The sequence below is a fragment of the Helianthus annuus genome, chromosome 6, assembly GCF_002127325.2.
Source record: "Helianthus annuus cultivar XRQ/B chromosome 6, HanXRQr2.0-SUNRISE, whole genome shotgun sequence".
Classification (NCBI taxonomy): domain Eukaryota; kingdom Viridiplantae; phylum Streptophyta; class Magnoliopsida; order Asterales; family Asteraceae; genus Helianthus; species Helianthus annuus.
Genome location: NC_035438.2, coordinates 41,734,808 through 41,749,579, shown reverse-complemented (window position 1 = coordinate 41,749,579; position 14,772 = coordinate 41,734,808). Strand labels below are relative to the sequence as shown.

The window sequence follows — 14,772 nt, the reverse complement described above, 5'->3', positions numbered from 1 at the left end:
CTTCTATATTCAAACAATCCACTGAGGTAGTCTTCCCGTTCCTTGTTGGCTTGAACTTTTTCGTAGAAAACAGAGCAATCTTCTAAATAGTGCTCTCCGCTTCCGCAACACTCACACGGATCATCATCTACCCAATTCATATTGAAAGATGGTACCTACAAAACATGTACCTGCACAAACAAACTCGACCACCCAAAGTAAAATCACAAAAATACAAGAAAGAAAAACTAAAATAAAATCGAACAAGCAATGAAATACTAAGCGCACTAGCTCCCCGGCAGAAGCGCCATTTTGACGTGACCGTGTCGTCCCGATAAGTCAAAAACCCAATTAAACCTAGGTAGCTAGGGTAAGTCGGGTATCGTATCCATGAAGAACATGTGGTCAGTATCGCACGACCCCTTCGATTAGTTAGACTATTTACAAAAATATACAATGTGATTATGAAGTTTGCTGATTTTTATTTGTTTATATAGTTTAAAAATAAATCGGAGTAAACCGACAATTGGATATTATCTAAATCGATGTATGATTAATTAAAATTGTAAACTAAACTAGAAAGTTGAAAGAAGAAATTAGAATATGGATCACACCCGGTTTCGGTAATTGTAAGTCCTAGGGTTCCTACATGTTTTAATTCAACTCAATTGCATACGATTAACGGATTTAGTGTACCGTGACTTAGGTGCCAATAACTATCAACGTCCCGAAGAACGGACAAGAATGCACTTTGTAATCAACACAAGTAAATCCTAACCACGACAACGCATAACTACATATAACCATTTCGCAAAGTCATAACTTTTAACATCGTTCGACAATTTACGAATACGAAACAAATGTAAACTATTGTCAATGGTTTCAAAAATCAATACAAGTTGTCACAAAGTCGAATCAAAGAACAAATGCATAAACCCTAGAAATCTTACAAAATCTACACCGAGAGTGAAACCTTAGGAGATTAGCCGCTCATCATGACTCCAAAATCCTCTTTTTCCTTCTAAATTCGTGTTCCAAAAAAATTACCAAGCACCAAGAGGATGCTGTCTTTTCTACCCCACTTGCGAACTGTCCCCCCAATAATAATATCTCCTTGAATGCCCCTTTGACCTTATTTGAAAAAGATATTATTATTTTCTTTCCGTAACCGTACGTTTCTTTTGCGATCCCCCTGTTTCTTTTGTTGCTATTTTTTCTTCACTAGCAGTCCAATAAATGTAGCCCAATAACGTTGCCTTGATTCCTTTTGTAAAGACCACAACCAATTAATTCATTCAAAAGGCCCACTTGACTTTTAAGTATATATTCACATTGAAACTGCCAAAACACCACAAACTAAATAAATGAAAATAGTAATAAAGTCCATTAATTTTATGACATTATAGTCAAATGTTTGTTTTGTTTATTTCCAAAGGATACGTAAACAACATGTAATCTTAATTAATTCCCAATTAATTACACCAGTCTCTAAATATTATTTACTTCTTGTTAGAACTTTATTTTAGCTCAAGTTCCTGCTAACACAAAAAAAAAAAAAATACAAAAACAACTGTAAACAATATAGAGTAAACTGCCATTTTGGTCCCTGTGGTTTGGGCACTTTTGCCATTTTAGTCCAAATCTCAAACTTTTTACATCTGAGTCTCTGTGGTTTGCATTTTGTTGCCATTTTTGTCCAAAATCCAAAAACCCTCTATTTTGACTCTTGAAAACTGATTATTTTGTCCTTCAGTGTAGGGGCATTTTGGTTATATTTTAAATTTCATTTGTTGTAGAGGCAGTTTACTCTTTTTTTAACAATAAAACCCAAAAAATCATCATCATCCCCAAAATCAGCTCTCTCTCTCTCTCTCTCTTCTCTCTCTCTCTATAGCACCACCACCGTCACCTCCTCCCTCTCTCGTTCTTCTCTCTCTCTCTCTATAGCACCACCACCACCGCCACCATCGTCATCGTCATCGAAACCCTACCGAAACTCAGATCCACCATCGTCATCGTCATCTCTGCGTTCCTCTCTCTCTTTCTCATGTTTCTCTCTCGTTCGGCTCTCTTTCTCTCTCCTGTTTCTCTCTCTCTCTCTCTCTTTCTAATGCAGAATGGTGGTGGGGGGATGGTGCTTGTTTCAGATATGTTGGCATGGTGGTGCGCCGTGAGAGATGGTGGTTCAGATCTGGCGGTGTGGTGGTGGTGCGGGGTTGTTGTCACACCCCAACCGATGACGGAAACATCGGGATGAGACGAAGTGTGTATAGATTGCTAGAGACTTCATAACACTATGTGACAATATTTAATTTAAATTCAAATTTCGTTGCAATACTAAATTGTCATACAAGATTCGAATAGAAATAACAACATTGTTTCAAATTGTAACATAACAACAAAAGATAGATTAATCTAGGTGTGTATCTAGTCCACCCTAAATCTCGTTTCATCATTTGTCCATACTTCAACAATTAACCTGCAACATGTATTAAAATAGAGTTCAATGCAAAAGCAAAGGCGAGTATACAAGTTTATTTACATAGCATAATAGAATAAAAACTCATATCCAACATGTCACATAATGAATAAATTTACTAGCAATGCAATTTTTGGCGTACAATATGATCAAACCCAAGAATACAACGCATAACAAGCCTAATCCCAAAAGTTTAGCGGGATGGTAAAGTTTAACTTAACAATACCCACAAGAATAACGGGCGGGGCGTCAATCCTATAGCGCTATAATTGTTAAGGTGGGCTAGCAAAGTTAATGAGCATATAACGTTCCAAATCGTTCATAGAGCATACAAGCATAGCAAATATTCACAATAGTTTCATGTCACGTTCATAGATAGAGTATGTTTTGTTTAAGCATAAAAGTTGTTTTGTATATTCATACATGTTGCATCCCAAAGTGTAAAAGGGAAAAAGGGATCGAGTATACTCACTTAATTGCTAAATCTTCCGATTATCCAAGTATGACGAGTTGATGAGATAGGAGGACGGAACACCGAGGTCACGCTATAGGGCAAACGATGGTGCATGAGTAAACAAAATTAAAAAATGGAGGGTTTGGGTTGGAATATAGAGTATGACCGGTTGATAAGACATATATATATATATATATTATATAGTTTATTGTAAAAAGGAAAAATTATAAATCGAGTCCATCAAGAGTATTGGACATGATGTCAAATAAGTGTATATTCATATCTGTTTTATAAAAATTAATTGATTTTGACAGGTTTCGTATTATAACATTTACACATTTCGTTACGGAATTTACGAAAGACGGGCAGAGTTTCCTCTGTTTTTGGACGATCCCGACAACACAAGTTGTCGATTGATTTGTCAAAATTCAACAAGTAATAATATGTATAAAATTCACGTCAAATAGTTAAAATATAAATAAGCCTCAAGTGTATTGGCATTAGAATAACTCGTTATTTGGTTTAAGATAAGTAATCCCTCGTATTATTGTTTTCAAGTAAAGTGATTAGGTATTCTAACTTATTAGGTTATTACCCCTTTAAAGTTATAAAAGTTTTATAACGAGTTATTATGTATTAATGAGATTATTATTAGATTAAATTGTTGATGAAAATAACATTTCTAAATCATTTAGAAACGGTTAAAAGGATAACATTCAGTTTTATAAAGATTTGCTACAAAAGATGAAAAGAAAATTGAATCTAACAAAAATTAAATACTGATTTTAACAAGAGAAAAGGGATATATATATTTTATATGGGCTGTAACAAAAGAACACTGAATTTAAACAAAATAATGACAGATCAATAGAGACGTATACCGAACTGGTGAGTTAATCTCTGACGTGAATCCCGGGTCGAAGTTTGAACCGAAACTCAACGTTGACTCGCACCCTGAATCTGACCCGTACCGTGACGGAACCCAAACCCGAGTCGTGACCTGAGCCGACTGTGTTGCGAGACCCGAGCTGGAGTCGGAGCCAAACAACCCAAACCGGAGCCCAAACCCGAGACCTGGACTGCCAGAACCGAGCTGAAATACCAAAACAAGCGGGTTGAATCGGGATTTGAATAAGATACAACTCAAATCAAAGCTGAACCTGAGATAAACGACCATATGGTGTTGTTGACGAAATCTAACCGAATCGTAAAGAAACGAGATGAAGAGAAAGAAAGAAACCACAAACTTACCCGTTTTTTTTTTGTCGAAGGTTTGTCGGAGAACCGGACTCGAGACGAACGAGAGCCACCGCCGTCGCCTCCACCGCCGCGAGCGGCGTCGGTTGCCGGTGACGTCGACTCTCTCCCTGCTCGGTCTCTCTCTTTTCTCAGACTCTCTCTGTCCCTGTCTCGTCACCACGCCACGCTGCTTCAACTAGAGGAGGTAATAGGTGAGGGATATAAATCCAAATAGAGGGGTGTTTGTCGGACCCATCACGGCGCCGGAGATGGAGTTCCGGTGGCCGGATGTGTCGAGAAGGAGTAACAGGATATGGGTGTGAACCTGGTTTTGGTGTGTGTGTCTTGATTGAGAAGATGAAGGGTTTAGAAAGGTAGGAGATGAAGGAGCAGTGCGTGTGTATTGGAGATATATGTAGAGAAGTTTTTGAGAAGGCAGGGAATAGAGATGTGTTTGTGTGGGTGTTTGATCTGATCTTTCAGATGTAATGAGAGGGACAAGACATAAGTAGCGGCTATTGTAAAGAAGATTAGGGTTGTTGCACTTGTTTTAGGAAAGACCATTCTAACCCCTAAACTTTGAAGGGGTAAATAAATTAGCTGAAATAACTTAGTTTAAGTTATAAAACATAGTTGACCAAACTAACTAGGTTAGTTTGTTATTTGACTAACTTTAAAAGTTAGCGAGACTAAATAAATTTATTATAGAAGTAACTTTTAAAAAGTAAAATTAATTTATTTAATTAATTAAACTATGAATAAATAATTGTTTTTTTTTTTGACGATTAAAGCGAAACGACGAACACAAGGATACGAAGTTTCCAAAAATAGGAACACGAACAACGGTTTCTAAATATGGAAAGTTATGAAAACGCGGAGCGTTACAGTTGTTGGTGCGGGATGGTGGTTGGGGGTGATGGTAATGGTGGAAGCGTGTGGTGGTTGCGGTGTTCTTGATTTCTGGTTTTAGATGTTCTTGAAGATGAACGATCTCTGGGTTTTGATGATGTTCATCTTCGAATTCTTCACAAATACAATGGATGTAAGTAGTTCTAATGATCAATTTACTCTCAGCTGCTTTCATTCTAGTTAAACAAAGTGAGATTTGTACTGAACTAGTTGGTTTGTTGATTTTGTTCAGAAATCGAATCGGATTTTGTTCAGAAATCGGATGTGAGCTCTGGAGAGATTAATGAGAAGGAGAATGGTAATTCATCTTGTGTTTTTTGTCTATTTGTTTTTGTTCAGAAATCGTTTGTTGATTTTTGTCTATTTTCTGGGTTTTGATGATGATGTTTGAAGATGAACGATGTCTGGGTTTTGATGATGTTCTTGAAGATGATGTTCTTGATTTTCTGGGTTCTTGATTTTCTTGAAGATGATGTTCTTGATTTTCTGGGTTTTGATGATGATGTTTGATGATGTTCTTGAAGATGATGTTATTAATTATTGAAATGTTATAATAAATTAACATGGACCAAAATGCCCCTGCACTAAAGGACAAAATAATCAGTTTTCAACAGTCAAAATAAAGTGTTTTTGGATTTTGGACTAAAATGGCAACAAAATGCAAACCACAGGGACCCAGATGTAAAAAGTTTAAGATTTGGACTAAAATGGCAAAAGTGCCCAAACCACAGGGACCAAAATGGCAGTTTACTCAACAATATATCTTATAACAATATTAAAACATTTCTAATATAGTTACTTTCAAATAAAGTGTACTTAAAATGTACCGATCAACTATAAATCGATATATTTACATGGCAAGTCAACATGTTCTAAACATTTGTTTATTTTGATTTAATCTTTGTTACTCATATAGTGTCTGTGTAAAAGGTAAAGCTACCAAATTGGTTACTTATGGTAGAATCATCATATTTATCTTAAAATAAACATATTAATGTATACCTCATTTCAGAAAGCTTATGTACTCATTTTTATTAAATCATGTCTCAAATATCCATTCATATGTTCTACCATCTCAGTCCACAACCATCAACACCATCACAACAACCACCACAACTGCCGCTAATAAAATCACCAACACCATCGCAACAACCACCACAATTGTCGCTAATAACACCGTAAAAAACACAACCACCAACATCATCAAACAACCCGACCACCACCGCCATCAAGAAAACAACCTAACTAAAGTCGAAAAAAGAAAAAAAATGAGGCTCAGATTCAAACATCCTCATTGCCATCAAGATAGCACGACTCAGTGCCGCTGCGGTTGCAACCGAATTTGCCATGCCAAGTAGCGGCAACCATCATCACCGGCTAGAACACTTACATGCAACAACTTTCCAAACCGTGCTCATCACCAACATGTCACACCCTGAAATATCAGAGCTGGCGTGACTGGACTGGTATCTTCATTGCACAGCGGAAGTATTTGAGCTAAGACTTCTAAACAGTGAACGCCCGCTAAGTACTCGAATCCACATGGTTCTCTTATTCCAATCGTGCCATTATTTGAGAAAATAACCTGAGAAAGAAACATGCGAAAAAATCAACATAAAGTTGAGCGAGTTCATAATTTGTTTGTAAAAGATTTGAAATAAATCCTTTGAATAACCATTTTTTAAAAGTTGTTGTGAAGATATAGTAAAATCATTTTTCTCGACATGTTATATGAAAACTGTGAGCTCCAATAATCTTGTAAACATTTGTAAGTCTTCCTTTGGTAACCGGTATGTAAGCGTCTATGAACAAATCAATTAATGTGTAGCTAATACATTAATATGTGTGCAACGGTGTAGGAAGGCTCAATCCTTTTATGCGTATTTCGTACCGGGCCATCCGGCGGGAACAACATAGTCGCCACATGGTCCAACCCGCGGGCTCATGGGCGGGGCTCGCAACACCCAATAGATCTATCACTCATGCCCCTCAGTCCTTCTACAAGGATTAATGGTCTTAAGTTAATCGCCTACCCATTCACATGATCTAACAGTTCATTCCTTAGCTAACCATACCATTCGTAATCGTAATCATTTGTAACATGTATTTCACCCCCGAAGTTATAAAACTGAAAACAGTTAAAAGAAAAGGGGGACATGAACTCACTGGGTTGCCTCGTTTTTCGTACGCAGACCAACCCAGTCCCGTTATTGTAATTAGGAAATTCCCGTCTCTACTCATGAAAATCATGCATGTTTCGTAAATACGTATTTGTTTTGTAAAACCGGTATATTCAATATAAATCGTTCGTAAACCATTTGAGTTCCTTGAAATCCATTCGTAACATGGTTTAGAAATGAGTTTTCATTTATCGAGAAATTGTTTACTTTTGCAAAACTTGTATGTCTTTCCACCCCCGAAAACATTTATAAAAATGTAAAACCGTAAAAAGTGGGGGTTATGAACTCACCTGAATTTCCATGTGCAAAGCTAGCTAATTATGATTCTCTGGAGTCGTTTCCAAGACGTGACTCGCTAGCGTGCATTCTATAATATCCCTAATACGGAATATCTTATAAGTTTCTTACCAAAAGCGGTAACTAAACTACGTGTCACCGAGCTCTACCGAATCGTTAACCGAACGATTCGTTGATATGTTGTTAACTTAATAAAACAATTAAGTTATACTTGTTAACTTTTGTCTAATGTCGATATCATTGATAAGTCTTAGAAAGACTTAGGAGCTGTTTGGTAGCCTCTGAATGGTCATTAAGAGGCTACCTCTTAATGGAACCATTAAGAATTTTACCAATGAGTAGGTAGAAGAATGTGACATGTGATGATTTACCATTCAGAGGTTACCTCTTAACCATTCAAACTTGAGGTTACCTCTTATTCATTCAGAGGTTTTAAACCATTAAGAGGTAACATCTGAATGGTCATTAAGAGGCTACCAAACAGCCCCTTAGTTCTCGTCAGATTTAAAATATATAAGTATTTATATATAAATGTATAAATATATCGGTATGTTCGCGTTAGTCGCTCCGAGAAGTTGTGCGCGTATATAAAGAATATTTATATGAAAATAACTCATAACAAACTCATATTATGTATATCGCGTTTCGTATGATGATTATCAAAATACGAGTATTTGCCGTTTAGGCGTTAGAAATAAATATAAAATTTATATTTATTTTATGAAGGATCGTCGAGCCTTTGACGTTTGAAAATAAATATAGATGTCATGTTTAGTTTATAAGGTTTTTGAGTCGTTGACTTTTGAAATAAATATAATAATTATATTTAAAAAGAAATTTTGAGTTTTCAATGTCTTAACTAAACATAATTAACTATAATTATTTGTAAAGAATGTCCGAATATTTGTTGCTTGAAATAAATATAATAGCTACTTTTATTTTATAAAAGGATCGAGTCGTTTGATGTTTAAAATAAATATATAAACTATATTTATTTTATAAAAGAGTTGGTGTTGTTTGATATTCGAAATATATAAACTATATTTATTTTTATAAAAGAAGTCGTGTTGTTTGTTATTGGAAATAAGTATATAACTCTATTTATTTATGAACGGATTCGTTTCGTACGTTATTCGAAATAAATATAACAAATTCTTGTTGTTCGATAACTGAAATAAACGTATAAACTATATTTATTTTATAAAACGAAATCATGTCGTTTGATATTTGAAAGAATTGTCGAAAATAATAAAGGAATTGAAATATTATATCACGTTTTATTTTATAAAAGAATTGTCGAAAAATGATATCCGCATCGTCGTTTTCGTGATGTTGTTAAAGTGCCGTTGTAAATAAATACTCATATGTATTCGTGTTTATTAAGTTCCTTAGATCTAATAGGTTTCGTCTTTTAATAAAACGCGTTAATTTTAACGAAATTTCTCAAAAAACGGACATAGTTTTCTCTGTTTTTGGACGCCCCCGACAACACAAGTTGTCGTTATTTTTCAAAAATTCAATCAAGATTCAAACAAAATATCAAATTCGCCAAATATTTCTTAAACGTAAACTATAATCATGTCGGTTCGAGCTCGTTATCACGTAATATTAAAATTATAAAAATAACATAATTATTTATCGCGCCAAGACTTTACCGAAATCTCGTGTCGAAAAGCTGAGTTGACCGAGTTAACTGGGTTGACCGGGTTGACTCGCTGAGTTGACCGGTTCGACCGAGTCGACTCGACCCGCTTCATAATCTGACCCGAACTGAACCGTTGACTACTGTTGACCCGAGCCGTTGACCAGTTGACCAGTTTGACCAGTCAACCCGCTGAGTTGACTGGGTTGACCGGGCTGAACCGAGTTGACTTGTCTGACCCGAGTCGACCCACTTGACCGCATCTGAACCGAGGCCATAACATCGAGCCGAACCCAAAACATGAACTTCACCTTCAACTGTTCAACATAACACCACTATCATCACCATCTTCAGTTTTCCAAGAAATAAAGAGAAATGGAGGGTGTTTACCGGAAAATTCGTCGGACAATGGCAAGGACCGCCGGATCGAGACGCCGACCGCCGGACCGAGACGCTGACCGCTGGGCTGGACAATGAAGATTAAGGGGGTGTGTACCCTTTTTATAATTAGGATTTGTATAGTGGGCTTTGGGCTTGGGCCTAAGGCCCACAAGCCCAGTTCCCGCGTTTAAATAGCCCAAACGCACGTACGAATCCGTTAACAAAACCCGAACGTCATCTAAGTTCGTGAAATATAATTTTAGTATTAAAACGCGAAATTTTAGGGTCGATAGTCGATGTTTGCGCGTTCTTTGTTGTTTTAAGTTCGTTTTTTTATCCGGTTTCGACTACGGTAATAAAAATAAAAATATAACTACGAATCTAAATTTATCGTAAAATTTAAGTTTTAAAGGTTGTACGCGTGTCCGATGATTCCGTTTTGTTGTCGGTGCGTTTCCTTCAGTCGCGTTTTTCATTCACGTTTGCGTTTGTGACGTACGGAAGCACAATAAATTCACAAAAATAATTTCATAAATATAAAATATTCGTAGAAAATCCGTATTTGTCGGTGTTGTCAGTATTTCGTGCGGTTTTAATTCGTTATCGTTTAATATTCAGCAGATTTCACGCAAATTGCCGTTCGCGCACTGTAAAGCCAGTTAGACGTTCCTAGGCACTCCAAGGCCTAATTAAGTTAATCTACGTCTTAAACACTATTAATTATCATTTTAATGCTTGTTAATCGCGTAAGTAGGAGCCGTAAATTACTGGTTGTCACACAACAGCCGACGACTTCATCATCATCATCATCCAAATCTGCTAGAGAACCTTGATAAAATGAAATAAGTAATCAACTTTAAACACATAAACGAAACCATGCATCTAGGAATTATTTCCAAGAAACCAACGTATAACATGTAAAAAAAGAGTACAATCAACATTGCACAACAATGTCGCTAAATGCTTTATAATACACCGGTTCATTACCACCCTCCGAAAGCCTCCAAACTAACATACCACCGCACCGGTTCTTCACCTCCTGCCGAAGGCCTCTACCACCACGCAATCAGTGAATAACAAAATGATGACGTGATGCTTGTAGAACCGGCCACGACAACAGAGATGGGGTGGTGCGGCTTTTTAAGAGAGACAAAAAGAGCGTCTCACAATTTAGAGAGAGAGAGAGAGAGAAAAAATGATTTTGATGAGATAAGGAATAGGTTTTGAATACAAAGAAAACTACCCAAATAAAACCATTGATCAAACATATGGTTTCCACTAAAAATGTTGTATAAATTTTAATACAAAGATTACAACCAACATTGCACATAAATGTTGATACCAATAAAAACAAAGCATGTTCAACAACATAAACCTAAGCAAGAAATATAGACAAAGCATAGTTTACAACACCTCGCTGCCTAGAGGTGTTGCAAGTTATAGTATTTTATAGATTGGTGAGATAAGGAATAGATTTTGAATACAAAGAAAACTACCCAAATAAAACCATTGATCAAACATATGGTTTCCACAAAAAGTATTGTACAAATTTTAATACAAAGATTACAACCAACATTGCACATCAATGTTGATACCAATAAAAACAAAGCATGTTCAACAACATACACCTAAAGTACAACTAACCTAAGCAAGAAATATAGACAGAGCATAGTTTACAACACATCATTGCCTAGAGGTGTTGCAAATTATAGTATTATATAATTATATAATATATAATACATAATTTATAAGGGAGAATATCAAATAGAGAGTTTGGTTTGGGTAGTAAGTGTTAGAAGCAATAATAAGAGAACATGTGGCAAATAACAAAACAAAACATAGGGAAAAACATTTTAGTCAATCTCATCTTATTTTCTTGTTTACTTTTTCCCTTTTTCTATGCATCCTCAAAACCCACCATTTTCAAAATCCACCACTTTGATCCTTTTATTCACTTTCTCTTTCTATAATCATTACATCATATTGCGATTTAGTAATCAATCAATGATTCAAACACTTCATTAACGTGTTCTTTAACTTTTTTGAAGAAACTCAGTTTAATTTATGCAATTTCTCATTATTTTTTCTCTCGTTATTTTGAAGCGAATCAGTAGATTCATTTAATTCAGTCGTTGATTAGTGTTTATAGCATTCAAATTTCGTCAATTGTTGAAGGAATCCTAAGAAATCGGCATCGATTTTTGTAAGAAATCCGAAGAATTTCGTCAATCATTGTGTTTTACGATCTGAGTTTTAGAATTACGTTTTAGAAAAAAAAATGTTTTTGGTCCATTGTGTTTTAGAGAAAAAAACACATATTTTTTGTGTTTTTAGTCATTGCGTTTCAGAAGAATTATTTTTGTGTTTTTGTACCATTGCGTTTTTTAAAAAAGAACATTTCTTTGTGTTTTTAGTCAATTGCGTTTTAGGAAAAAAAAACAATTTTTTTTGTTTGTTTTTAATCTATTGCGTTTTAAAAAAAAGCTGATTCTTTTTTATTTTTAGTCCATTGAATTTTAGAAAAAAGAAAAACACATTCTTTTATGTTTTTAGTCCATCGCGTTTTGGAAAACACATTTTTTGTGTTTCTTGTCCATTGAGTTTTAGAAAAAACTCATTTTTTTTATGTTTTTAGAAAAAAAAAACTCATTCTTTTATGTTTTTAGTCCATTGCGTGTTTTTTGAAACAAGAAACCCATTTTTTTTTGTGTTTTTTGTCCATTACGTTTTACACATCCGGGTTTTCGATTTTTTTAAAGTATAGCAATACTATACTCGTTCTAAAGATATATATGTTCGTTTTTATGGTGCGATTTTTATAAAAAAAATAATGTCATACAAAACAATTATTAACGTTTTAAAAACATGAGGATTAGAGGAGAGAAAAACTATTGCCTTTGATGGACTAAAATACCCCCTAAATTAACTCAGGTGTCTTTATTTTCTGTTCAATTTCACCCATTTAATCAAAACCCTTGTCTTTATTTTCTGTTCAATTTCACCCATTTAATCAAAACCCTTGATTATACTTAATATATGACCAAGATTTCACCCTAGTCTTTCTACCCAAATAAATTTTCTAGTATCTCATATCTCTAATTTATAATTGTAACAAATTCAAACATCTTAAAAATTGATAATTTCCCACTTTACTTCAAATATCCCTAATTTCCCTCTTTACTACATAACGATATACCCACAAATATCCCAATTGTAAGAATCTCAAGCACTAGGAGTTAAGTCACTTCATCCACACGGGATCTAAAGCGAAGAAAATATGGGGACACCCGGCAGGGTTTGACCTGCGTCAACAATGAACGCATTGCCACTTACATATGCGGACGAGTCATGAATTAGATACCGAACTAGTCTGGTCAAGGCCGGATCAGCTGTCCCATATGTTCTCAAAGGAACGGTTCTTTGAGCCACATTATTGAGCCACTCTTTCTCCATCAAACCTTTGGTTATCTCAGAGTTAAAAAGCCCTGGGTTGATCGAGTTCACCCTGATATTATAAGCACCCAATTCCATAGCCATTACCTGTCAGTCTCCCCCCAAAAATAAATAAAACAACCATACACGGTTCAAGAAATCTTGACGAAGAATTAATTCAAGATTACCTTTGTCAATGTGACCATACCCGTCTTTGAAGAAGAATATGCAAGACCTCCGGGAAGATGCCCACGATCAAGACCGCCAATCGATGAGATGTTGATGATCGACCCCCCTTGTTTTGAGTCACGCATGTTTAAACAAATGTACTTCGACACCAACCATGTTCCAGTTAGATTCGTTCTCATGGTATCATCCCATTCTAGTTCAGTCAACTCCAATGGACTATGCACACTACCTGGAACCCAAACATTTTTTTTTTATGAAATCCACAAAGTAATTTTGAACCCAAATATCATCCATCAATGACTAGGGGCAGAATTACTATATAGGCCCCGGTGTCACGTGACACCGATTAATATATATATACCCCTTTTGGTGGCCACCCGTACATATCTTTGTTAGCGGGTCGTCATGGGTTTAAACCAATAGAGTGACATATTTCCTATGTTAGCAGTACGATGGTGATTGGTGTGTCATCCATAAATAGTTAAGCATTTAGTGAAATAATACATTTGTTACGTTACGTTGTTACAAAAATATGATGAATGGAGTTATGAAGGTGGATGGGACATTTAATTTGAAATTTATTACCTCTAACCCCCGCATTATTGATCAAAGCATCAATACGTCCGAAAGCATCCCAAGCCCTTTTCACCGAGGCTTCAATGGCAGGACCCTTAGCACTCACATCAAGCTCAACCGCTACCGCTCGAACAACACCGTCTGTTGGTCCGAATTGGTTAATCTCGTCGCAAAGAGCCATGAGGCGATCAATCCTTCGTGCGGCCGCAACGATCATGCAGCCCGCTTTCGCAAGGTCTAGGCAGAAGTCTCTGCCGAGACCGGACGACGCACCGGTGACCATTACAACTTTCCCCGAAAGGTCATGCCATGGCTCTAGTTTAGATGATATCATTTGATCGGCCATTGTTTGTGAATGAAAGTTGAAACAGGAATGGGGTATGAAATATGTGGTTATTGAGTAGACAATACCACCTGATAAGTGGATTTGAAACCCCACTTAAGCTCACACGTAAACATGAAACCATAATTCTAAGTTTCTTACATATATAGTTGTGTAAGACTACTATATCATTAATGACATATTAATTATGTATTTAATAGGATAGTAAATGAACATCATGAGGGGCCGACCAAAAAACAAGTTTTAAATTTTAATTAATCATAAAAAGACAAAACTGAAAGATATAACTTATTTCAAATACTTCGATGAAATGTGGTTTAGATGGAGCCAACGAGATTTAGAGGATAGTTGATGCATACTTCTACGATACTCTCCACACCGGAAGCAACACAGTTGAGGCAATAATTTCGGAGAGTTTTATCTGGCTAAAAAGTAGATCGAAGTTTCACAATATTGTATAGGAGAGATGGGTGGATTTTAACATAAGAGATATAGTGAGATAATTTGATATAATTGGGGCTGTACACTTTTCCGTTTTTTCTTTTGTACTGTACATTTTCGGATTTTTACAGCACATGCTGGCCCTATTCTATTTATCATAGAATCTTACCGGTGAAAAAAAAAAAGTTGATGCATGAAATGTTGAGTTAAATGTCTGGTTGGTCCCTGTAG

The 14,772-nt window shown here is 35.8% G+C and overlaps 1 protein-coding gene and 1 long non-coding RNA gene across 2 annotated transcripts; both read right to left on the bottom strand.

Annotated features, from left to right (window-relative positions):
* Positions 1-2,274: 2,274 nt before the first annotated feature.
* On the bottom strand, positions 2,275-4,647 carry LOC110922386. The gene is made up of 4 exons (XR_002583126.2): positions 4,164-4,647; positions 3,794-4,072; positions 2,931-3,003; positions 2,275-2,458 (listed from the first exon to the last, which is right to left on the bottom strand). It is a non-coding gene; the product is annotated as an uncharacterized LOC110922386 (long non-coding RNA).
* Positions 4,648-12,609: 7,962 nt separating this feature from the next.
* LOC110922376 (3-oxoacyl-[acyl-carrier-protein] reductase FabG) lies at positions 12,610-14,196 on the bottom strand. Its single transcript, XM_022166696.2, has 3 exons — positions 13,767-14,196; positions 13,181-13,410; positions 12,610-13,100 (listed from the first exon to the last, which is right to left on the bottom strand). The coding sequence occupies exons 1-3, from the start codon at positions 14,101-14,103 to the stop codon at positions 12,822-12,824; spliced, it is 846 nt and encodes a 281-aa protein (XP_022022388.1). The 5' UTR covers positions 14,104-14,196; the 3' UTR covers positions 12,610-12,821.
* Between the last annotated feature and the right edge of the window lie 576 nt (positions 14,197-14,772).